Source organism: Bos javanicus, chromosome 8 (assembly GCF_032452875.1).
Source record: "Bos javanicus breed banteng chromosome 8, ARS-OSU_banteng_1.0, whole genome shotgun sequence".
In the NCBI taxonomy this organism is placed as follows: domain Eukaryota; kingdom Metazoa; phylum Chordata; class Mammalia; order Artiodactyla; family Bovidae; genus Bos; species Bos javanicus.
This window is the reverse complement of record NC_083875.1, coordinates 86489132-86515519: the sequence shown is the minus strand read 5'-3', so window position 1 is coordinate 86515519 and position 26388 is coordinate 86489132. Positions and strand designations below refer to the sequence as shown.

General features: G+C 39.6%; 1 protein-coding gene across 2 annotated transcripts in view; it reads right to left on the bottom strand.

Moving 5' to 3' along the window:
* Positions 1-773: 773 nt before the first annotated feature.
* SPTLC1 (serine palmitoyltransferase long chain base subunit 1) overlaps positions 774-26388 on the bottom strand; it is a 66127-nt gene continuing 40512 nt past the window's right edge. The window contains exons 7-15 of one of the 2 annotated variants that reach the window (XM_061426273.1): positions 23354-23483; positions 19993-20082; positions 14807-14914; positions 12531-12626; positions 12071-12167; positions 10771-10825; positions 5949-6066; positions 3795-3868; positions 774-2063 (exon numbers count right to left, since the gene is read on the bottom strand). In XM_061426273.1, the coding sequence (XP_061282257.1) occupies positions 1970-2063; positions 3795-3868; positions 5949-6066; positions 10771-10825; positions 12071-12167; positions 12531-12626; positions 14807-14914; positions 19993-20082; positions 23354-23483 (862 nt within the window). In that variant the 3' untranslated portion in view covers positions 774-1969. Of the gene's footprint in view, positions 2064-3794; positions 3869-5948; positions 6067-10770; positions 10826-12070; positions 12168-12530; positions 12627-14806; positions 14915-19992; positions 20083-23353; positions 23484-26388 lie in introns of those variants that run through there. The other variant, XM_061426274.1, reaches the window with a different exon arrangement.

Here is a 26388-nt window from a genome sequence, read left to right as displayed (position 1 = left end):
GTAGTTTTATCTTTGTATTTAGGCCTATGGTCCATTTTTCCTAACCTGACTAAAAGTCCCACTTTTCCTGAGCTGGCGTCTCCTATAGACAACAAAAAGGGAGCAGTCGTGTGCGGCTTCTTCCTCCCCTGGGGGCACCCGCTGAGTGGGAATCTGCTCCAAAGCTTTCCATGCTGCTCACCTAGTCACTGCCTTTCTAAACAGAGGACAACTGACAGAGCACTTCAGAACCTCTCACTGTCTCTAAAACAGCAATGTGCATCCTGCTTTAGACTTGAGATATTGTTTCTCAACGTTTCACTTGTTTTATACAATTTTTTTGTTTCTAATAGGTATTTTTTTGTGGTGTGTATTACTGGATTGTGGTCACTCTACAGTTTTAATTTAGGCTTTGTTTTTGGTTCACATTGATGTGTTTCAAGGATTGAAGTTAAATAATATGTGCTGCTCCATCATTTTTTTCCAGGAACTTCCAATCATTTTTTAAAAGTAGCAATAAAAATCTAGATATTGCAATTTTGACTTTGAAAGGTTACCATCTTACTCTGCTTATAAAAAGAACAGGCCTTGTATTTTTGTAGTCATATGGGGCCAAGGCTTAAATCAGTATGAACCAATGAAATTTCTGATACTATATATTGAAGAAAGGCATTAAGGAATTAAACACCCCCGTAACATACACACACACTCACACACACAGACTACCACCCTAGGTCTGCAGAATTTAAAATTAAGAGACCATTCTGTTGAATATATTACATATACAAATAGACTTGATTATCAGGAGTGTAGGTTTATTTAATTAAAAAACAAAACAGAACAGATTCATCCCCCAGAGTACTGTATCTTTTAAAGCAGCAGCAATCACAAGGCACATATGTACAAAATACCTCAAGCAAAATAGAAACCAAACATTAAAAAATATATGTTATCTAAAAAGATGTTGAGGACCATTTGTTAATATGAACATATACTATAAAAATGATATTTTCAATATAATTTTATTCTTTCCCCTTTAACAAGAGATGGAATAATAATGTAATGTCTGTGTACTGCCTGGTGGCACATATCACAAACATTCATATCACCCACTTGGTCTGCTAAAGAAAAAAACTGCTAAAGCACAGATTAAAAATTGTATTTTCAGTGCTTTCACATCTTTTTCAGATATCTGGAATTCATTAAGCTGAAAAGAAATAAAGGTCTCATTTTCTTTAGCTTAGAAAAGCCCCATGGTTATATGTCCCTAGGCAAACCCACTATACAGAAAAGAATACATTCAAGATATTCTAAAATATCAAGGACATGATTTCCATTTTGGGATGATCACAGTAACCCTCTTCAGAAAACAGATTAGAAATCAACAAAGAATAAATGGAAAGGTCAATTATACTGAAATAAAATAGTATTTGATGTAAATTATTGCTCACTTAGGAAGTATAATGACTGTTCTCTGGTTAGGGATGCTAAGATTCAGTGTTAGAAATGGTGCAACATCATAGTGTATATAAAAATTCTTGGATTCAAATATAATGAAAAGTTTATAATAATTACACAAAAGTGTTCCTTTATATATCAGCCACCACTGAGCTTCACATGACAAAGACTGAAAAACATGTGGTTGGATTAGATCTTCAGTACATTTTGTATCATATATGCTGAAGTGCCTCTAAGCTTTACCGGTGTAGACAATTTTGTCTAATTATTTAGACAAATAGTACTAAATAGCACAATTTAAGTATCAGTTAGACGCTGTCATTAGTTTTTCCTTTAAAAAAAAAAATTAGATTTTGGGTTTTCGGATGTTTTCCTTTAAAAAGTCACCAGGATCCATCTCATGGTCACACAACACGTTGACATCCACACCGTCTAGAGACACCTTATCGGGTAACTGCAAGGCACCCTCTGCTCGCTCGGCCATGATTCTGAGGCCTGAGCGTGGCGCGTGGAGTGGCCACCAGATCCCAGACTAAAGCAGCACGGTCTGGGCCACCTCGCTGATCGTGGACGCAGCTTTCTCCAGGTCCTCTTCTGTTTGTTCCACTGTGACCACAACCCTAATGCTGAGAAAACACAGGGACACACAAGACAGTCCAATGAGAGTCTACACAAAGGGTCAGCGGCCATCTGTTTTTGTGCGTAAAGCTCTTCTACTGGAACACGGCCTACAGTCCACAGCCGCTTTCTCACTGCCCCGCCAGGCCTGAGCAGTCGTGGCAGGGACCTTGTGTCCTGCGAACCTCAAGTACTGACTGCCACTTACAGGAGTGACTGTTCCTCCCTGGACTACCAGTGATCTGGTCAAGGTAACCCTGCAGTGGGGCTCTGCCAGAGCCGACAGGAAACTCTATGCTGTAAGCCTACCACTGCAAGCAGGACCAGGTTCAAAGCAGGAAGTCAACATTTCTCAAATTAATGAGTCTGTGGTGTTCACAATTTTAATGCAGTAAGTCATACAGAGTTCTACAATATTTTGATGCAAGGCAAAGGTTTTCAAGTTTTCAAGAAACTAAAGAAAAGAAACATCAGCCTGACAGCTCAACACTACCTCTGTGCCTCTTATTCTGCTCTGCAAATATCTGCATCAGCCACTGGACACATATGGGCTGAGGTGGGCTGGGCTTGGAGTCCCGAGGGCACAAAATTAGGGTGGCCCCTGTCCTCATGTAACACAGGCTCATAACTCGGGATGGTATGATTAGAAGAGAGAGCAGGATCTTCAGGGTGCGTTCCAGCTGCTGCCAGAACAGCTTTCCAGAACCCAGCCTGGTGCTCCATGTCTGCATGGTGCTCTAACTCCATGTGCTCTTCTGGGTCTTTCCCAGGCTCCCTCTCAATGGTTCCTCTCAAACCTGTGCTCTGGGCTCCCCTGATGCACCTGTAGACCTCCATAACCCTGCATTCCCTGCTGGAAGGCCTCATGCCCACCCCAGCTTGTCTGATACAATCAATTTTCCTGGTTTAACTTATGCATCACCTGCTCTCGGAAGCCTGAGTCCCTCCCAGGCTAGAATTAACCATATCCTCCTCCTCTGTGACCTGTGTCATGACCTTGAACACTCGATGTTCTGGGTATCTACCTCCTTGGACTACCCTGTAAAGGCTTAAGGGCAGAATAAGGATGTTTTGTTCAATGAACACTGATTTTATTTAGTTTTAAAAATTAATTTATTTTAATTGGAGGCTAATTACTTCACAGTATTATAGTGGTTTTGCCATACACTGACATGAATCAGCCATGGGTGTACATATGTTCCCCATCCTGAACCCCCTTCCCACCTTCCTCCTCATTCAATGAACACTGATTTTAAATCATGAGTCAAGGTACTTTCCCTGGAGGGCTGCTCAACCCTCTCTCGATTTTCCCCACTGATGCTTTGTTTTTCCTTAGGAGTTTAATAAATGTTTGTCAGATTAAGTATCACACACAGTGCTTGGGCCAGAGGTGAGATGACACCACCAACCAGACCGTGCCCTTCCCTGCAGGACTGTCCGCGTGGCAGAAACGGCTGCCACAGCACAGTGGCAGGTCGTCACCGGTGGGAACCTGGGCTGTCCCAGTTCAGTCTCGAGATCACAGATGTTTCATTTACTAGAGTCCTGAGGGATTTTCAGTTAAAAATGGGAAAACATCTAGTTTAAGAACAACAGGTGATATACTATTTTTTTAATGATACATATTCTTCCTTATCCTATGATGATCTTTCAAAAAATTTCAAAACATAATATATTTCAAAAGAGCTTAAAGTAGTAAACAAAATGATGCCTCAGGTCATATTTTAAAGTCTACTAACCTCGGAGGGGGGAGGTACTTTTCTTCTTTCTCCAAGTAGCGTGCCTGAGTCAATGCGATGCCTCTGTCCATGCACTGTATGGAAAAGGAGTATACCTGTGACCCCAACTGAAGATGCGTGTGGGTGCTAAGCTGCTTCAGTCGTGTCTGACTCTGTGCGACCCTACAGACTGTAGCCCGCCAGGCTCCTCTGTCCATGGGATTCTCCAGGCAAGAATCCTGAAGTGGGTTGCTGTGCCCTCCTCCAGGGGACCTTCTCTACCTAGGGATCCAAACCACGTCTCTTGCCTCCTGCTGGCAAGCGGGTTCTTTACCACTAACGCCACCTGGAAAGCCCAGACCACAGACACTGGTCATTAAAACAGGAAGGTACACTGAAATGTCACCCTCAATAGAAGTTTTAATTCATTTTTCCAATTATAACTATCAAGACAAAATAACTACAAAATCATCCTGAGCAACACTGTTCTACAGAGCCTCCTGCAATGAGGGAGGTGTTTACTCTGCACCGTTCATGGGCAGTCAGGGACCCATGTGGCTTTCCGTCACTGAGACATGGCTAGCGCAACTGTGACACTGAGCTCTGAGTCCGACTTAATTCAAATAGCCATAGGTAACTAGGGATTACCGTTTTAGGGAAAGCAGAGTTAGGACAAGGGCAAACAGGACCAGCAAAGCCCTACAGGCTAACCAAGAGCTGGATTTAATAATGCCAGCAGAATCACTTCAGAAAGAAATTGCTCACAGGGAAATGGCAACCCACTCCAGCATTTTTGCCTGGAGAATACCATGGACAGAAGAGCCTGGCGGGCCACAGTCCGTGGGGTCACAGAGAGTCGGACACACCTGAGCAACTAACACTTCAAATGCCAGCGACACCTCTGATTCCCATGTGCACACTTGGGCACGGTGCTACCAGGCACAGAGAAGTCTGGTATCACACGTTTTTTGAACAGTTTTCCGATACATTAGCCATCTGTCAACAATTTTAAAAAATTAATGATATCAAAATAAAAAAAGCATAAAGTCAGACAAGGGTAATGATTTATAACAGTTTCTCTTTGCGGTGATGAAATGTTTTCAAATCAGAGCCTGCACAACCCTGTGAAGATAAAAACCCTCAACAGGATACTTTAAAGGGTGAATTTTACAGGTGAATTGTATTTAAACAACAACAAGACCCAATCAGAACAAGACGTGCTATAAAAGAGAGAACAAACACAGCCAGCCTGTGGCAGCCATTGGCCTGAAGAGGAGCCACTCTGTCAGCTGTGAAGGCAGGTTTTCCTCTGCTAGGAAAAGATAGAAAACAACGGCAGGCAGTGACGTTTGCTAATTCTACATTCTGGAAGTGTACTTGGAAAAGTTAACTCCTTCTGCAAACATCTGGACTGGCTCTGCTTCCTGGCTAGTTAAGAAACATTATAAACCATAGCTCAGTTTGTAAAAACAGTTGTTTTGTCAAGCAACTCAACAAAAACTTGGCAGAACCTCCTCTCAGTTCTACAAAGCTTAAAAAAGAGCTACTGTGTCATAATTTTCTTTTCTCTATCAAATACGGAAAAGAAAAGACAAAGAGGAACAAAGGCTTTTAAGGTGGAAGCTGTGATGATGCAAAAACACTGTAAGAACTGCCTCTTCCTTCTTACAGATGCAGCTTTCACAGAGTATTCTCTTCCCTGCTCCAGAGCCTGTTCTCTCCTCATGCGACTCTCAAGATGATTTCCCAGAGACAGCCAGTATCGATCAGGCCCACAGATACTACTTTGGGATCTGTGAACTGTCCACAGACTCACTTTTTCTTTTAGTTACGAAGATAAGCTATGTTAAGTACAGTATGGAGTCAACTGATTCACATGCCCTCTTCTGAGTCTCCCTCTGGAACAAAGCAGCAGTAAGACTAGCTGTTGCCATGAATGAGAAGAGGACAGAGGTGAGTCTGATCAGAACGGACACTCTGGCACCTAGACAAGGCCCACATCCCATGACACAAATAATGTGTGGAGAAACATTACTATTACCCTGACGCCTGGCAGCACAGATTCAGGGCAGGAGCCTCAGAAAGGAACTGTCAGGACAAGCAGGACAAGGAAGCAGAGTGAGTCTGTTTTCATTCGCAAGTATGTATGTATTCACCTAATAACTGGATACTCACTTGAGTTACTATTTCCTGAAGCAGTTTAACATCTCTTTCTCGACACCCAGTGGTCTCTTCCAGTTGGAGGTGCAATGCTGGAGAAATAGACTCCCCCACTACTTTTAGTCCAGGAATGCTGAAAGGGAAACATACAGACGCATAATTCCCCTTCCAAGCTCAGGCTGTGCTTGTGCTTAGTTGCTCAGTCAAGTTCAACTCTGTGTGTCCCCATGAACTGTAGTCTGCCAGGTTCCTCTGTCCATGGGGATTCTCCAGGCAAGAATACTGGAGTGGGTTTCCGTGTCCTCCTCAAGCTCAGGTTCCTCACGTATTAATAATCATATGAAGCCTGCATTAATGAATTGACAGAAACTTGGAACTTTCATGGGAAACACCATGTGATGGGATTCTAGATCTGACAAAGCAAGGTAAAAATACATGCTCTGGGCAGTGCTTCCCGGTCTAGGACACCCTGCAGCACGGCTGGGAAGACGGTTCACTGGCTGGAGGGTCCCCCTGGGTTCACATTTCACAGAGAACACAGACATCGTCTCCAGCCTCCCACCAGGTGGTCTGCACGCCTCACCCCGCTTGGCTGGGACCGCCCTGCCTCAGTGGGGCCCTCACAGGTCCCACGCGGGTCGTGGGCCCCGGGCTTACAGCTTCCTCTCCTCATCTCTTCTCTCCTGTCCTCCTGCTGGTGCCAGGCACGCCTGGTCCCGGCCCACTGCCACTCCCCTGAGGGCCTCCCTCATCACCCACTCCAGGAAAGCACCTTCAGTTTCTATTATTTTGTTTTCTTCATGGACAACTTATTATAGTTGATAATGTTGCTTCCTTATTTTCTATCTTTAGTTTGTGTCTTGTTTTTCACAAATTACAGGAATGGCTTCTGACACTGAAATTTTATACTCTGACCACCAGCAACGTTCAGGTTGTAAAGCTGCCTGCTTGTGTGCATGTGTTACTTGAATTACAATTACCTTCTTCTTTCTTAGGATTAACAGTACAGAAACCTGCTCTTTCTCAAGGAGAAAGAGAGATTTCTTTAGAGGTGAAAGTCTATATTTTCACATATTATAGATGTTATGAGAACTGCAGGCCATAGTACTTAGTCAGGAATGGTATGATTTTTGACCTATCTCGGGGGACAGAAACCGTAATACATGTCTATTCGAAACTGGGCCAAACATTTTAGATTGCTTTCATTTAGTGTGCTTTACTTGGAAAGATTTGCTTTTCCCTTAGAGTAAAATGAATACAAAAAGTACTTGGTAGCATACTCAATTCCTCAAATATTTTTAGAACTCACCACGCTTTTCCTGAATGACTACTTGTGCCAAATAGCACGTGAGGTGGGGAGGCTAAGATCACCTGCTTTTCAAGCCAGCCTTGAACATCATTAATTTATGCCTACTCTCTTTACATGTAATACACCATGCTGCTGCTGCTAAGTCGCTTCAGTTGTGTTCGACTCTATGCAACCCCAGAGACGGCAGCCCACCAGGCTCCCCCGTCCCTGGGATTCTCCAGGCAAGAACACTAGAGTGGGTTGCCATCTCCTTCTCCAATGCATGAAAGTGAAAAGTGAAAGCGAAGTCGCTCAGTCGTGTCCGACTCTGAGAGACCCCATGGACTGCAGCCCACCAGGCTCCTCCCTCCATGGGATTTTCCAGGCAAGAGTACTGGAGTGGGGTGCCATCGCCTTCTCCGAATACATCATGCTAGGATCTCTCAATAAACCAGGCTGCAGATTTGAATGGAACCTTAGACTCTAGGACTTCTAGAATACTGGGAAACCTTATAGATCAGTTGTTTACTAATGTAGAAACGAAGTAATATGCTTTCAAAACCCATTTCCTAGGTGAATTTTGAATGTGTTAAACTGTATACAAAGAAACATCAATTATTTTAGGTCATATACTCTCAGAGAGAACTAAATATATTACTTTCCAAATAGCATTTCCTATGAATAAAATGGCCTGGATTTTCCTTGTTAATAACAAGGCACCTAAAAGCCCAATCAAGCTTCCTATTTGATCAAATGGGCTCATTTCACATGTTGGGTGGAGCAAGCTGGTGGGAGAGGAATGAAACAAAATGGCCTCTTTCTGGCTGCCTGGATACTGATGCGTTAAAGTTTAACTAAAACCAATGGACATAGTTATAACTCGAGTTCAGAAACTTAGAAGCTGTGTTTCAGAGCCTGAACGGAGAAGGCAATGGCACCCCACTCCAGTACTTTGCCTGGAAAATCCCATGAATGGAGGAGCCTGGTGGGCTGCAGTCCATGGGGTCACTAAGAGTTGGACACGACTGAGCAACTTCACTTTCACTTTTCACTTTCATGCATTGGAGAAGGAAATGGCAACCCACTCGTGTTCTTGCCTGGAGAATCCCAGGGACGGGGGAGCCTGGTGGCTGCCGTCTATGGGGTCACACAGAGTCGGACACAAATGAAGTAATTTAGCAGCAGCAGCAGCATACTTAAAAAATCTTTTTGAAGACCTTATTATCTACCATTTTTTTTTTACCAAATGGAAATCCTAAGCATTGATCTAAGTCCCATGGACAGGACAGTCAACAATTCAGACATGGTCTCTATCATGTGCTTACTGTGGGGAGAGCACTGGGCATGAATAATTATCTGTCGGAATTTAAGGACTTCAAGATTCCAGCAAGGACTCAAACTAGCATAGGCCATTGACTTCCTCTCCCAAATGCAGCCTCAGAGATGACAGCAGCAAATCTCTGATCAGAAGAGATTTAGAAAATTATTTAGAACTGAATGTTGGAAATACTGCCTTTGAAAATGTTTATATTTAAGACATTTACTGGAAAATAATAAAACCAATAAGCTAAATGTAAAAAGCTAAAAAAAAAAAAAAGAATAAAATCAAAATTCAATGAAACAGGAAGGTAGGAAAATAAGGGGAAAAAAAGATCAATCAAAGAAAACAAAATCAAACTTAAAAAAAATGTGCTGGGCAAAAATCCTGGAAAAAGGAAAAATTACAGAAACAGAAAATAAAAAGAGGAAATAATACAGACACAGGAAAGATAATCATAGACTACATGCCCAACCCAAAGGCCCCAACTCCAGAGTCTGACAGAGGAGTCTTGCTCAACTCTGAAGAAATAAATCATCAAGCCTGGTCTTACACAGTAGCTCCATAATACAAGACAGTGGAAAAATTATTTCACTGATTCTTAGGTTACGTAAGGCTGTTGGAACCAAAGATTGTAGCCCCATTTAAATCACAGATATGGATATAAAAATTCAAAATTTTAACAGTGAAGAAAAACATACTATAATCAAGTAGGGGTTTACTCAGGAATACAAGGATGTTTTAACATCAAAAAATACAGTCATGCCTTTGAGTGACAGGCACATGGCTGGGTAAGGTGCAGGAGCAGAGGTGGGTTTCAGTAGTTTCAAGTGTACATGAGAGGTGAGGATGCAGAGAAGGCTAAACAGTGGGGAAAAGACTGACTACACAGAGAAGCAGAGCAACGGGCTAGTTGCTACAAGAGAGTGTGGGGTCATGGGAAAGAAAAATTTAAGACAGGGCAGAGCTAATCAAATGACTCAGGAAATGGGAGAGACTGCAGAGAAAGGAGAGGAGACAATCAAAGGCACTCGGTTTTAAGAAAGAACAGCTATGATGGATGGAGGAACACTTCTCTGGCTGTAACAGGAGGGAAGGCTGGCTTGGAAACCTGCAGGTGTACAAGTTTGTGAGGGAAAATGAAGCAGTTCCCAAGTGAAAGCATGAGACAGGGCTGTCAGCTAAAAGTGGGTGCAGTGAGACAAGGGTGAGGGATTTTAGAGAGGAGAAGTGTGAAAGAGCTGGGAACAATGGAGGATTGGACTTAAACATATTAACACTGCTAGACAGAATAAAGGGCATCTGAGGCATGTGTTCATGAGCTGACAGTGACTCCGTGGTGCTGGGCTGAGCAGGTTTATTAATATTTCATAAACCAATGTAACTGGAAACAATAACAACAATATCTCTCTACCATAAATCATGCAAGAACTTTTGCTATGATCATAAAGTCAGATCCAGACTTTAATTATTTCTGCCCCTATAGTAACTGGAACATCTGTGACCTGCTTATTTATCAACTGTCTTTTTCTTTTAGAAAAGTTTCTAGATTCCATATCTGGGAATAGGGATAGGACTTCCATGACTGAGAAGGCAGGTTTCAGCTTGGAAAGGCAAAAAGAAACACCACAGGCAAGGTGAGATAATTTTCTATAAGAGCCTGAGGATGTCACCAGCCTTAATTCCCCTCTCCCCCTCAATTCTCAAGGAATTTTAAAGAACTACTCTTGTATAGTTAATATAAACAAAAATAAACAGAATACACATAAGGTTCACTTCACTTTCACTAGTTTAAGTAATTTAAAAGAATAATTTTCTAAAAAGTAACATGGACAGTATGAACCCACCGTCATCTAATACATCCTTGTATCCCTACAGATGTGCAGAGATTCTCCAATGTTTATCAGTTATTTCTGGTGGTCAAATGTTCTGTTATTTGTTAGTTTTCATCTTTATCTTTTGTCCTGCTTTAATTATTTTACTAATGAACTTATTATCATTTTTAGAAAAACAAAGCTATGATTCTTTAAAACAATGGCAAAATGGATGTTTTGGATTCACACAAAAAGAAATTTGAATGAACTGTGTTTTTGGTTTCTTGGCTGCAATTTAGTCAAATTGACCCAGCCGATTAAATGCACTCAAAACCAAAGACGTGACATTCAAAATTTTTCATGAGTTGTTTGAATGTGGTGAAGATAAACTTCAAGATGGTTGAAAAGGTAACTCACCCTTGTAAAGCTTTATGAATTCGTTTGCATTTTTCCTTCAACACTGCAAAAATACCTGAATGAAACAAATACATTTGATAGTACATTTGGAAAATTTGGTATTACTAATCTAAAAATGTTTTTAAAGACCCAGTTCATCAATTTATTTTAATTAATTAATTTTCCTTTTGGCCATGCCATGTGGCATGCACAATCTTAATTCCCCAACCAGGGATGGAAACCATGCCCCTGCAGTGGCAGCGCAGAGTCTTAACCACTGGACCACCAAGGAAGTGCCCAGTTCATCCCTTTCAAATGCTGCAAATCCTTCTGCCTACTAGTACACACAGACAGCTGGTAACTCCTCTGAAGACGCCCAACTTTCATCTCTGGCACATACTAGCCGGCACCTTCTCACCCTACTTTCAGCAAAATCCGGGAGGTTTTCAACAACAAAACAAAGGCTCTTTTTCTTACCAAGATTCTATAAATTATCTAGCTAAGAATAAAAGGGTACAAATCTGATTTCTGGACCCTAAAGAATTTGGGAAAACACAGACACTGTGTTAATGTTTATGATCTCTTTCTTGATACTTTTGCTTTCTTTTAAGGAAATTTCACAAGCTGAAATATCGGAGGAGATGAGAGTGGCAGGCTACTGATAAGCAAGCATATGACTATGCACAGAGAAATGTTCACTTTTACTGATTCTCTGAATTAAAAAAATCAACACTGAAACTTTAGAAATTTAGAAAATTTAAACTTTACAAAACCCAGACCTGCTCTTGCATTTGTGTTTTAGCCCTTGGTGAGGAGGTGTTATCACAGCCTAGAATCACATTTTAAATTGAATCACCTGCCCATTAAGCAAGCTTTAATGGCTGGTAAACCAGTTTGACTTTGGTACCAACTCATGGTTCAAAGGCTGGAGGGGACAACCAGACAACAGCTATAAAATTATATGTACCAAAAATTAGCATACTTCAGCAAATTTCTCAAAAAAATAAATAAATAAACTAAATCACCATGACTGGCCCAGAGGTAACCCTCCTGTTTCCGGCATCTTTGCCCACCAAAGGAGCCAGCTCTGCTGTGGCTCTGGCTTCATCTCCAGAAACGAGAGAAGCTCTATACCAAAACCCTGGGGGCAGGGACAACTTCTTCACCATCATCCTTCCCGTAGGTTGCCAGATAATCTAATTCTGAGCCAGAGCTTTGTCTAGGAAATAATTCCCTCCAGCCAATTTCTCAAAAAAGCAAACCAGGAGCATGGCTAACATAACCTGTGACATCTTTGATTTCCTGGGATTAAAGGTTATACCTGGATTCTCTTCCATGATGTTGAGAGCCTCAATCGCAGCAGCAGCTAACAGGGGAGGTAACGAAGCTGAAAAGCAGTATCCCTGGCCAGAAAGTCGCTGAAAAGAAACAAACAAGTCACAAAGCATATATTTGGTGGGGGGTGGCGGGGACAGAGAGGCTAAAAAAATCTAAAGGCACTAAATCTCCGTACCACCTACCAAAAAGTGTGTACAACTGCTGAGGTGGTAAAACCCAGGCATGTACAGAAGTTATCATGTAACAAAAACAAAACCTTTTTTTAAAAAGGGAAACAATTTCTAAATGTAAATATTTTGAGTGATTCTTTAAGAAATCTATTTCTAAATAAAAACTGTATGATAAACTAAGAATGAAATTTTGCGAAAACAGTTACATGTTTGGGTGACTCAAACGGAGCAGTAAATTTCAGTTTTTGCTCTTTGTTTTTAAAAAGAACCCACCTGATGGTCAATTACGAAAGACCTGCCACAGCAGAAACCCCCAATAGATGCCAGTGAGTTCTCCATGTTGGCACTGATAAGATCAATATCATCAATCTGCCAGAAAAGAGGAACAGTGGGAGTTACTTCTCAATTTAAAGAAAAGGGAAAAAAAAAAGGCCAATGTCAAGCTTAGAGACAAAATTTCAGCAGTGATGATGTCAACATCTGGATTCAAACCACCTCTGTGAAAATAAAGGATAAGTCATACAAAATCAATTGTTAAAAGGACTGTTGCTTCACAACCCACCTCTGAATGTCTCATTTTATACATACTTTTTTGCATTTTGTCATGCATTGACGATTTATTCACAGAGAATAAAAGATGAAATCTAAAGCTGTTTGATACTAAACATACTCAGAAGCACAAGATAAGATCATTCCTTGCTAAAACAGTGGTCTCAGCTGGCCTTCTCCATAGAAGGTACTTGAGAGAAACAAAAAGGAATCTTTTGAGCATTTTTGGAATGTGTACTACATTCATCTTTTCCACCTTTCCAAAAACGAAATCAATTTATTCAAACATGAAGGCAATAGGTTCTTTGAACAAATGAGCCAATTTGGGCAGTGGATAAACCTAATGTGCCCAGTGGGCTCCTGAACACCCACCACCTTTTCAACGGCTCAGCACTCCTTGGGTCCTCAAGTTCTGCTCCAGCCCCCGGCACCAAGTTCCATCCTGTGCACAACAGCCATTCAGTAACTACTCACTGGTGGCCATAATAACTGGTCAGATCACACATGGTGTTATTCTAAGTGTTCCACAGATCCAACAAGGAAACCTGTGCTCTCTTATTCTTCTTCATCCTTTCCTTATGAAAAATTCCAAACATATATCAAAGTATTACAGAATTACCACCAGATTCAATAATTATCAACTTATGGACAATCCTGTTCTATGAACAGCCCCCTACTGCCCTCTTCATTTCTTTGGAGCAAATTTCGGACTTAACTTGTTTTCATCCATAAATATTTCAGCGAGCATTTCTAAAAGATGGGTACCCTTTCAAAAACATTATCAAAATTTCTTATATGTCAAACTTTGAGGGTTCAAGTATCTCTGTTTCACAAACCTTGTTTTCCATGATATTTGTATGAATCAGGATCCAAATAAAGTCCACACATTCTGTACTTAAGCTCTTATAAATAATATCTCTGAGACAACTGCTAAGAGCAGTCAGAAAACCAGAAGAGTGAAATTATATGGTGCTTTTATCTTCTTTAAAATCTTCATGTCTTAAAAGCTGCTCTAGTGTAAATTTTACTTGAATTACATTTCCATTTTTCTTAAATTCTTTAGGGCATTTAGTTGCCAAATGTCAGTCTGTCTCTGGGGAGCATGCTTCAGTCAAGTTTCTGTGATATTCATTCTGCTTTACATTTTTCTCTAGTTCTGTATGGGTAGAGGGATGCAAATATAATTGAAGGTGATTTTATGTTGCATAAGTTCAACTTTTTAACATGTTGTGAAAATTTTTATACACAAGATTTGGAGAAAAGCTTCTTTAACTTGACCACACAGTGGAGGGCAAGGACAGGCTATGGCAGTGGTGAATGAAGACAGACTACAGCAGCGGTGAGCGAGGACAGAGTACACAGTGGTGGGCGAGGGCAGGCTATGCAGCGGTGAGTGGTGACCAGTTGTGCAGATGGGCCCGTGCTGCTCCTCCTTCCTGAAGATCTAGGCACTCACACCACCAAGGGTGGGGCTAACTGAAGCTTATTTTCCTTCAGCAAAAGAAAAACATGACATACTCCAGTTGTCTGGGACCTTGTGGGGCTTTTCTGTGAATACCATATTGGTAAGGGTTTCTGATATTGTACATATTAAAATCATCCCCATATATACATACTACACAGAATATACAATTTTAAATATTAGAAAGAACATCTTTTCACTGCTATAATAAATATTTTCTAAGGACAACTTGAGGAATTCTTACTGATTTTAAGAAAAAAAAAAAGGTAAATTTAACTGTTTCTAGAGGAGATACTGAAAGCTGGGATCAAATGCTACCTTTTAAACAGAACACAAATCTATGATTAGCCACTCTGAGTTCATAGATTTCAAGGGAAAATGGGGCCTCTGGTGTGGCTGAGCCATCCTCCATGGACTCAGTGAAGTGCTGCCAGTGCACACTGATGAGGAGCACTGTCTTGTATCCATGAAACCTGCCCAGCAGGGTGGAACTGCATGGTTACTATATGAGGGAATGTTCCAAAAAAGGAGAGCTTACACTGATTCCAAAATGTTCCGTGACTCCTCGGCCATGCTCTCCCAGGACTCCAAATGAAAGGCTTTCCTCCAGAAAGATTCTTGCTTTATATTTATATTTTAACTTAACCTATGTGGTAAATAAACACAACTTTAAAATACTGATAATTAGCAGTGCACAGAACATATGGTTAAGAACAAAATTAAACCTAAAATAAAAAGGAGAGGAAAAAAACGTACAGTTGATCCTCATTATTGGTGGATTCATATTTGTGAAACTGCCAATTTGCTAAAATTTGTGACCCCAAATTAATACTTAAGGCACACTTGCAGAGTGGTGAAAACTGGGAGTCACCTGGAACACACTTTCCAGGCGAGCTAACAGGCTACTGCTTCAGCTCATACTGTGAATAAGTGTCCTCTTCACGTCTTGTTTACTGCCACATTTTTCACATTTTGTTGGTGATTTTGTTATTTAAAATGGACCCTTAGCACAGTGCTGAAGTCTTGTCTAGTTTTCCTAAGTGCAAGAAGGCTATGATGTGCCTTATGAAAAAAAGTGTGTCTTACCTAAGTATCATTCAGGCCAGAGTTACAGTACTGCTAGCCATGAGTTCAATGTGAATAAATCAACAATATATATTAAATAAGGCGTCTTTTAATACAAACACATATAAAACAAGGTTATGTATTGAGCAATGGATGAAAACGTTGTGATGAGAGGCCTGCAGAAAACTAACTCTGTATTTGTCCTAGGAGCAAAAGTTTAGTATTTGATAATTCGGTACTGGCAGCATGTTAACAGAACATAAGTAAACATACCCACGGGTTTCCCTGGTGGCTCAGACAGTAAAGAACCTGCCTGTAATGCAGGAGACCCGGGTTCAATTCCTGGGTTGGGAAGATTCCCTGGAGAAGGCCATGGCAACCCACTCCAGTATTCTTACCTAGAGTATTTCATAGACAGAGGAGCCTGGCAAACTATAGTTCATGAGGCTGCAAATGACTGAGAGATTAACACACACACTCTCTTCATAGATCAGAACTGCCATAAAAAATGAAAATAACGAAATCTGGATGCTCTAAAATGATTCAATTTAACTCAAAACAGACAGCACAATGCCAATTTTTTAAAAATGAACTGTTTAGGCCTTGTAAGTACAGACATGTAATATATGTGTCAAATATTGGTCTAATTATGCATAAAACTTCCTAGGGAAATGTTGTATACATTCTTTCCTCAGAGGCACTATGTTTCAGTTTAGATTCATTTTTTTAATGCAGAAAAAGTTTTCATTAGTATGGTTTTTTAATCTTTTTTCCCCTCCCCCTTTGCTTTCTGGCTTGTAGGAAAGTCCTTTCCCATCAATGGTTTAGATGCATATTTATCTATACATTCTTCTAATTATTTCATAAATTTTTGGGTGTATACATTGGGAAACACACAAGTATACAGTTTTGTTTTTTTTTTCTCCTTCTGATGTCTAATTGATTTACCCCTTTACAATATGCATGTGATCAGTTTTACAGCTGAATTAAAATATAGTGATTATCAACCACTAAATTTTTATATATGTGACACAAGAAGTTGGGTCATAAATCCTTCCATGACTCAAGTAATCTTCTCTTGTGCCACAATCATACTTTTAATTATCAAATTTTAATTACTAAAAGACTTTTCCCACTGAGACTATAGAACTAATGCACAAAAATATATAAGACTCTTGTATCATGAGTCTCTGATAATTTCTTTTTTAACCATAATCATGCTAATCAATATCAAATTGGGAAGGGATCCCCACTGGGCTTTTAGATAAATTTTCTTAACAATGAACAAACCAATTTGGGGTGAATTACATTTTTTCAACACTGACTCTGTGTCCTATCCATTAATATGAGATATTATCAAATGAAATAGTTTCTAAAAACTATGTTTTAGAAAATGTTTAATAATATTATTACAGTACTGGTACACAAACAGACAAGTGTAACAAAACAGGAATCCCTTTGTCAAACCCTAATTTGTATCCTATAATTTTACATATTCAATACTTACTGTTTCTACACTTCATATTTTTTCCATTGGCTATATATCTGCCCATGAACACTGCTTTATTAATGCATTTCTGTAATATACAGTTCTAGTATTCTGTGGCCCACTCTTTCTCCCACATTATCCTATCAGGCTTTGACACAAAAGGAAGGAGAGGATAAGAAATCATCTCTTTTATTAACATTTTGGATGTATCTAGATTTCCTCAATAAATAGGGAAAAATTTAAAAATAAGATATGAAACTCTTAATTGTAAATCCTTATTCAATTGATGGACTCACAGATTCAGACTTTAATGGTCAAATGCAATGGTGGTTTACTACAGGAAAATCAGTGTAACAAACCATACTAATAGACTGAAGGAAAACTACATGATTAACTTAACTGATGCAGAAAAAGCATCTGACAAAACCCAAATCTCGTATGAGAAAAGCGCTCAACAAATTAGAAAAAGGAGGAACTTCCTCAACTTGATTAAGGGCATTTATGGAAAACCCACAGCTAAAATCTATTCAACGGTGATGGCCTGAAAGATTCCCCTTAAAGATTAGGAATGAGACAAGGATACACACTCGTGCCACTTATAGTCAACACTGTACTGGAAGTTCTAGCCAGAGCATTAAGGTAAGAAAAGGAAGACAACTAGATTGGAAAGAAGAAGTAAACCTATCTCTGTCCACAGATGACATAATTCTAAATATAGAATAAGATCCACAAAAATAGTATTTCAGCTAATAAACAAGTTCAGCAAAAGCTGTACAAGACCAATACACAAGAGTCAATAGTATTTTTGTAACCAGCAATGAACAATTCAAAAAGGAAATTAAGAAAATAATCCCATCAATAACAGCATCAAAAAGAATAAAATACTTAGGGATACATTTAACCAAAGAGATAAGACCTTACATTAAAAAAAAAAACCACGAACAGTAATGAAAGAAATTGAAGAAAACAAAAATAAATGGAAACACATTCCTTGTTCATCAATGAAAAGACTCAAAGCCTTTGACCGTGTGGATCACAATAAACTGTGGAAAATTCTGAAAGAGATGGGAATACCAGACCACCTGACCTGCTTCTTGAGAAATCTGTATGCAGGTCAGGAAGCAACAGTTAGAACTGGACATGGAACAACAGACTGGTTCCAAATAGGAAAAGGAGTACATCAAGGCTGTATATTGTCACCCTGTTTATTTAACTTATATGCAGAGTACATCATGAGAAACCCTGGGCTGGAAGAAACACAAGCTGGACTCAAGATTGCCGGGAGAAATATCAATCACCTCAGATATGCAGATGACACCACCCTTATGGTAGAAAGTGAAGAGGAACTAAAAAGCCTCTTGATGAAAGTGAAAGAGGAGAGTGAAAAAGTTGGCTTAAAGCTCAAAATTCAGAAAACGAAGATCATGGCATCTAGTCCCATCACTTCATGGGAAATAGATGGGGAAACAGTGGAAACAGTGTCAGACTTTATTTTTTGGGCTCCACAATCACTGCAGATGGTGACTGCAGCCATGAAATTAAAAGACGCTTACTCCTTGGAAGGAAAGTTATGACCAACCTAGATAGCATATTCAAAAGCAGAGACATTACTTTGCCAACAAAGGTCCCTCTAGTCAAGGCTATGGTTTTTCCTGTGGTCATGTATGGATGTGAGAGTTGGCCTGTGAAGAAGGCTGAGCACCGAAGAATTGATGCTTTTGAACTGTGGTGTTGGAGAAGACTCTTGAGAGTGCCTTGGACTGCAAGGAGATCCAACCAGTCCATTCTGAAGGAGATCAGCCCTGGAATTTCTTTGGAAGGAATGATACTAAAGCTGAAACTCCAATACTTTGGCCACCTCATGCGAAGTATTGACTCACTGGAAAAGACTCTGATGCTGGGAGGGATTGGGGGCAGGAGGAGAAGGGGATGATAGAGGATGAAATGGCTGGATGGCATCACTGACTCGATGGACGTGAGTCTGAGTGAACTCCGGGAGTTGGTGATGGACAGGGAGGCCTGGCGTGCTGCGATTCATGGGGTCGCAAAGAGTCAGACATGACTGAGCAACTGAACTGAACTGAACTATCATTAAGATCATAATACTTCCAAGAGCAATCTAAATATTCAATACAACCCCTATAAAAAAATCTCAATGGCATTTTTTACAGAAATAGAAAAGCTGATTTTAACATTTAAATGGAATCTCAAGGTACTCCAAATAACCAAAAGAATCTTGAAAAAGAACAAATATGGAGAACTCACATGTCTTGATTTCAAAGCTTACCACAAAGCTACATGAATTAAGCAATTAAGCATGGTACTCACATAAGGCTAGATAGACAAATGGAATAGAACTGAGAGTCCAGAAAGGAACCCATATATTTACAGTCAGATGATTCTGACAAAGGTGCCAAGACCATTCAATGGGAAAATAATAGCTTCTTCAACAAATGGTAGAGGGACAAACAGATAATCACATCCAAAAGAATGAAGTTGAACCCCTCTCTCACAGAATATACAAAGACAAGTTAAGAACAAAAAGTTAGATAAATTGGACTGTGCCAAAATTAAAGACCTTTGTGCATTATAGGTCACCATCAAAGAAATGGAAAGACAATCTACAGAATGAGAGAAAATATTTGCAAATCACATTATCTGATAAGGGTATAGTATCCAGAATATACAAAGAACTTAACAAAAAAGACAATCCAATTTAAAACTGGGCAAAAGGCTTCTACAGACATTTCTCCAAAGATCAACAACGAGCCAACACAAGAAAAGAGGCTCAACATCATTAATCATTTAAGAAATGATCCTGAGGGATCCTCTGGAGTGACAGAAATGTTCTATATCATGACTGTGGTGCTGGTGATACAGTGGTGTACACCTGTCAGAACACATCAAAGCACACACTTAAAGTAAGTGTATTTTATTATGTATCCATTACACTTCAATAAAGTTGATTTTAAAAAACTCAGTCGTGATTACTCTTTAAATGTCATGGTTGGCATTTATGTTAATCTACTTCCCTAATATGATCAGATTGTGCTTATGATATCTATTAAGCAAAGCAGTGTAGATGTTATACATTTAAAGTGGTCATAAACAAAAGGTATAACTGCCAAATAGTCTGAATTCTCAAATAATTAATAGACATAGTTGCTCACCAATTCTGGAAGAGGGCAAACAGTTCCAGTATTCATATACAATCCTTCAACTATAATGAAACGTCGAGTTACACGAGCCTTGCGAGGATTCTTTAAAAGAAAAAAACAGACATTTTAAACTTTAGTAACTCCAAACATAAAAATCTGTTAGGTGCTTTCTAGCACTTTCACATTACAAGATGTATTCACCAAGATAAATAAATAGACTAAATTAATTTCAAGTTTAAGGTTTGCAATCCTGTTACTATGAGATGAAAAACAGTGCTTTCTTCTCCTAGGTATGTTTTCAGGTCACATAGCCAATGAGGGCTTCATATACAATCCTTCAGGGCTTCCCTGGTGGCTCAGAGGTTAAAGCATCTGCCACAATGCGGGAGACCTGGGTTCAATCCCTGGGTCGGGAAGATCTCCTGGAGAAGGAAATGGCAACCCACTCCAGTGTTCTTGCCTGGAGAATCCCATGGATGGAGGAGCCTGGTGGGCTACAGTCCATGGGGTCACAAAGAGTCGGACACGACTGAGCAACTTCACTCACTCACTCAGCCAAAGAGGAGGCCTCACCCACAAATACAAACTGTTTAGAATCTGAGAAAATTAAAACAAAAACACAACCCTCCAAGCCCAGAATGACTGGGAAGGGACCCAGGGCAATCTTCTGGGGGAGAGGTGGATGTTTTACGTCGTGACAGGGGTCAGGACACCTGGGCTACATAGGTATAGTGAAAGTGAAGTCACTCTGTCGTGTCCGACTCTTTGCGACCCCATGGACTGCAGCCTACCAGGCTCTTCTGTCCATGGGATTTTCCAGGCGAGAGTACCGGAGTGGGTTGCCACTGCCTTCTCCAGTGGATCTTCCCGACCCAGGGATGGAACCCAGGTCTCCTGCATTGTAGACAGCTGCTTTACCGTCTGAGCCACCAGAGAACTCCATACATAGGTAATAACCACTGGTCAAAACTGTATGACTAGGATTTATGTATTTCAGTGTCTGTAAATTTTACCTAAAGTAAGAAGAACTATAATGATGATGACAATCATCATCTTCACAGAGATGGGGTGGGAAGTTAGGTGAAGGTTCAGATGACACAAGAATGACAGAATTTTGAAAACAGAGCTGAGAGAAGGGCACAGGGAGCTTCACTCTACTACTATTTCCTCTGAATGTGCCAGATCTTTCAATAATAAAAAGTTAAAAAACAGACAAACCTTGATCTCCCTTGTCAACCAAAAAACAAATGAAACCTTTACCTTTCTTATTTCTCAAAACTGAGTCAAGTGAAACTGACTATGGCTTCATCCAGTGATGTTCAAAGGTGGTGCGGTGGAGGGACTTTTTCAAATAACACATGCCTTTCCACACCCCACTGATCTTTGACACCATTTCTGATTATCTTATCTTCTAAAGATAGAACTCCAGAGGATACAGGTATTTAAGAATCCTAGAATATATGCGCCCATTTATCCTCTAGAAAGGCTGTCACAACTGAAACTCTCATCAGAGCTATAGGAGGACCCTTTGTATCATCACATACATCAGTGTGGCACTGATTACTACCATAAAAGTTTTCCCTAATTGGACAGGCAAAAACCTTTACCCTAATTTCTGTAATTGTTAGTGAGGTCAGACTATGTTTTATTTGCTCAGTTGTTTGTATTTCTGTGAACTGCTGTTTTTAATCTACTGTCTTTTTTTTTTCTTAAAGAAGGATTAATATGGGATACGAGAACTCCATAAGAAAAGGAATGAAAAAAAATATGAACCCCAATAAGTTGGGAAATTTTTGACAAAAAAAGTTTGATCCAAATCCAGACTAAACGGCAATATTTTAACTCACTTTCAAAGTAAAAACAAGCATCTAAATAGAAAATATATAAAAATTTAAATATTAAAATAAAATTTTAAAGTATTTATTTCTAAAAATCAAAATGTAAAGTAATTTAGAAAGCTTACTCTCGGCAGGAAAATATGGTAGAATTAATTAGTAAAAAGGTAAAAACTATAAAATGGAAATAAATTTTAAGATAATTCCTGGTTATTCACTTTAAAAAAGTTCCACAGATTGTAAATCTTATAAAATACATACACACAAAACTTGAGTATGTTGTCTTCCAAATTTGTACAATGTTAACTTGGCAAAATAACTCCACAGCAGACCAGTTCATTGGTCATACTTTCTACAGCAGCGTTCTTCAATATGGTAGCATTCTAATACTAAATCATAATAAGGGGCATCATTTTACAATTTGTAGAAAGAATTCATAGGTGGTATGGTCTCAATTTTAAGCTGTTCCCTAACATCTATAGATTTTTCTAAATTGTATAATTATAAAACACAGCTTATAGCACATCTATCGCAGAAGAGCAGAATCTATGCATATTCACCACAAGAATGTGTATGATCATGTAGTGCTGCTCCCAGACTATCACCTAAACAAAGACAACTGAATCCAAAAGAAATAAAACAAGTATCTAGAAAAATGGGAATTAACACAAAATTAAGAATGTGATGAGCATCTTTATCAGTTACTCTAGCAATGGATGAGTTGCAGTGGAAAAGTCCACTTGAAAGTGGTGTTTCAAACCACGAATCTGGTGACCAGGTTATTAGTACATCTACATACAGTGGTTCCCACTGTAGAACCACAGACCAGAACTACCTTCTCCATCCCTGTTGTCAGGGGCAAATAAATGCTAATTCTAACGGTGATGCTTTGAATACATTTCCTCTATTTCCTCCTTTATCAGAACAATAAGGAGCAAGTTCCACTCCCCCAATTCCCTCCCTGCCCCAAGGACCTACGCAGGTGCTTGAGAAGTGTAAACAGGCTGCAGGAGGGAAGGAAACCATGCTTGAGGCAGTTGCTTCCCATAGGAAGCAGTCGCTCAGAGCTCCGGGATGAGGCTGGGGTCAGAAGTCTCACATAAATTCATAGATTAAGATACGCTGCCACTGTTTTTTCCAGTGGACTGATACATGATTTATTCTGATATGAATAAGTGTGTTTTGAATTCACTAGGTATATCCTGTTAACACTGTAATGAATTCTGATGTTATTTCTGTAGAGTTGAGTATATATTCCTCCATCTCCAAAGTGCATGCTGTTTTTCTTTTTCTCTTTTTAGAAAGCTGCCTAGATACCATTTTTCCAAATTTGCCACATATAATGATGACAATGATGAGGCAATTACTATCAGACTTGGCTTTCTAACCTGAGGTACATTTAATAAGCAAGAACACTTTTATTTATTACCCAAATGTGATCCACAGGCAAGTTTTCATTACAAATTACCATTTCATTTATAATTTAGCTGGTTAGAAAGTACTAAAGAACTGTATAATTTTCTTCAAAAGAATCATACCTTTTGATCTTCAATCTCTTGTTCTTTTAGTAGTCGCTCCAGGTCGTCCATATCATTATGGTTAAACACCTTAATGTCACTACGTGATGCCTGTAATCCCTTCTGAATAGCAAAGCAGGCAGCTTTATCTCTGAAAGAAAGACAGACCCACCAGAATGGGGTTTAAAGAGTCTTGTCAACATTCTCAGAAAAAGAATGCTTGTTTTTATAACTTGACCAACATCCACTTGTTAAACTGAAGAGGGTAAATAGATAAAATATGTTTGAACATTAATACATCATTGTTTGCACTTCACTCTGCCAAGTCTTTCCACCTAACTACCATACTGATTCTGTTCCAAGAACCATACTCTTGCCATATTTTGCTCTTTGAAAAATCAGCATGCATCTTACTGTATGGATATTCACAGTAATTTTCTCATTCTGAAAACTAAATGAAACATTGATGTATCTTATCATCAATAACATCTCTGATTTGACTGGCCACCACTCTGCCATTACTTTGCCATGAAAATGAATACTGGACTGTTGACTCTATATAACCCAGGGGAGAATGCTGAGTCATATAGATTAAACTTCAGTACGATCTCCCAAATTGAGTTATTTGTGGTGAGAGGGTGGAATATAGTTTTTTTTTTTTTTTTGGAATATAGTTTTTAAATTAAGTGTATTATTTAAAACTTCAAACAAGACTTCTACTTCTGGGGAGAAAGACATTATTAATTTTTCCTATTTTTCTCTCTGGGTAAAACCAAAAATCCTTGACATTGTATATAAAACAAATATAAAACAATACTGAAAAATAAGAAAAAGCACACAAGCAAGGGATGTAAGAAATGACATGGACAAGAAAGCAGTGGTACATATACACAATGGAGTATTACTCAGCCATTAAAAAGAATGCATTTGAATCAGTTCTAATGAGGAGGATGAAACTGGAGCCGATTATACAGAGTGAAGTAAGTCAGAACGAAAAACACCAATACAGTATACTAACGCATATATATGGAATTTAGAAAGATGGTAATGATAACCCTGTATGCGAGACCGCAAAAGAGACACAGACGTACAGAAGAGTCTTTTGGACTCTGTGGGAGAAGGCGAGGGTGGGATGATCTGAGAGAATAGCATTGAAACATGTATATTATCATATGTGAATCAGATCGCCAGTCCAGGTTCGATACATGAGACAGGGTGCTCAGAGCTGGTGCACTGGGATGACCCAGAGAGATAGGATGGGGAGGGAGGTGGGAGGGGGTTCAGGATGGGGAACACATGTACACCCGTGGCAGATTCATGCCAAGTATGGCAAAAACCACTACAGCATTGTAAAGTAATTAGCCTCCAATGAAAATAAATAAATTTAAAAAAAAATGACATGAAACAAGTTCCTGGATTTTCCTGATTTGGAACTGATGCAGCAGGCAAACTGGAAATGCCAACAGGCATAGACAAAAAAGGTCTGACAAAAGTCTGCTCTCTGTAGCCAAGGACAGGAAAGGGGGCAGCTCAGCAAATGATAATGTCTGTGTGTGTTCTTAGTCACTCAGTCATGTCCGACTCTTTGCAAACCCATGGACTGTAGCCTGCCAAGCTCCTCTGTCCATAGGGATTCTTCAGGCAAGAATACTGGAACAGGTTGCCATGCCCTCCTCCAGGGGATCTTCCCAAACCAGGAATCAAAGCCAGGTCACTCATACTGCAGGTGGATTCTTTACCTTCTGAGCCACCAGGGAAGCCCAATAATGTCTCTATTGCAGCCAAATCAAGAACAACCTGGGCCTGTCCCCTCCACATCAGCAAAGGCTCAGGGGGAACCTAGACTCTAGCCTTTACAGGGCCATAACAAGGCTCCCCAACACCCCCAAGGGAGTTGTCACAGACGACAACCAGGACTTGTATGTATCCCTACTGGATAGTAACAAGTGGCTCCCACTGTGAAGACCATGTGGAGACCCAACTTCCAACCCTCTTGCATGAGAGGCACTCTCCCCTCTCTATGCTTAGGGTATGTCAGGGGAGGCTCAGAGAAAAGTAGGACTCTCATCAACAACCAGCAGAAATGAAAATAACCCCATGTCAGTGTCAATGGAGGCCCAGTGGAGACCCTGGACTTGTATCTCCATCTGGCAGTAATGAGGCAGCAGTGCCCCCTGCCCCTGTTGGAAGACTGTCAGAGAAACAATTAGAACATTTAAATACAGCATAAACTATAACAGCATAATATGAAAATGTTGTCATACCAAGAACCAAAAAACATCAAACAATGGAAAAAAAAATCAACTAGTATAGGTACTGAGATGACAAAGCTGTCAGGATTATCTGTCAATGATTCAGAGCAGTCACAATGAAAATGCTTCAGTGAGTAATTACCAACATGCTTGAAACAAATGAAGAAACAGGAAGTCTCAGCAGAGAGAGGGAAGAAATAAATAATCCTGTGGAGATGTTAGAATTGAAAAACAAAATAGTCAAGAGAAAAAGCATAGTGGATGAGCTCAAAATCAGAAAGCTAAAAATACAGAACAGTGGAAATCAAGTCAATGTAGATAGCAAAGAGAAAACAGACTGGAAAGAAAAGAACAGAGTCTCAGGGACCTGTGAGACCACAATAAAATATGCAACATTCAACTCTGCGGAGTTCCAAAGAAGAGAACCAAATAGGTACTTAAATAAATAATAGCTGAAAAAGGTCCCAACTTTGGCAAGAGGCTTAACCCAACAGATTAAAGAAGCTGAGTGAAATTCTTGCAGGTGAACCCAAGCATATAAATGCCAATACAATTTTAGTCAAATTTCTGAAAACTAGTGACAAACAAAAAATTCTTGAAAACAGCATGCAAAAAATGACGTCTTATATATAAAAGAAAGTTGAGTGGCAGTACATTTCTCATCATAAACCAGAACAGAGCGCCACAATGTATTTCAGATACTGAAAGAAAAGACTGGCAACCAAGAATCCAAAACTAGGCAAAATATTCTTTGCTAATGAAGAGAAGATGCCATTCTCAGTTGGAAAAAACTATGAGAATTTT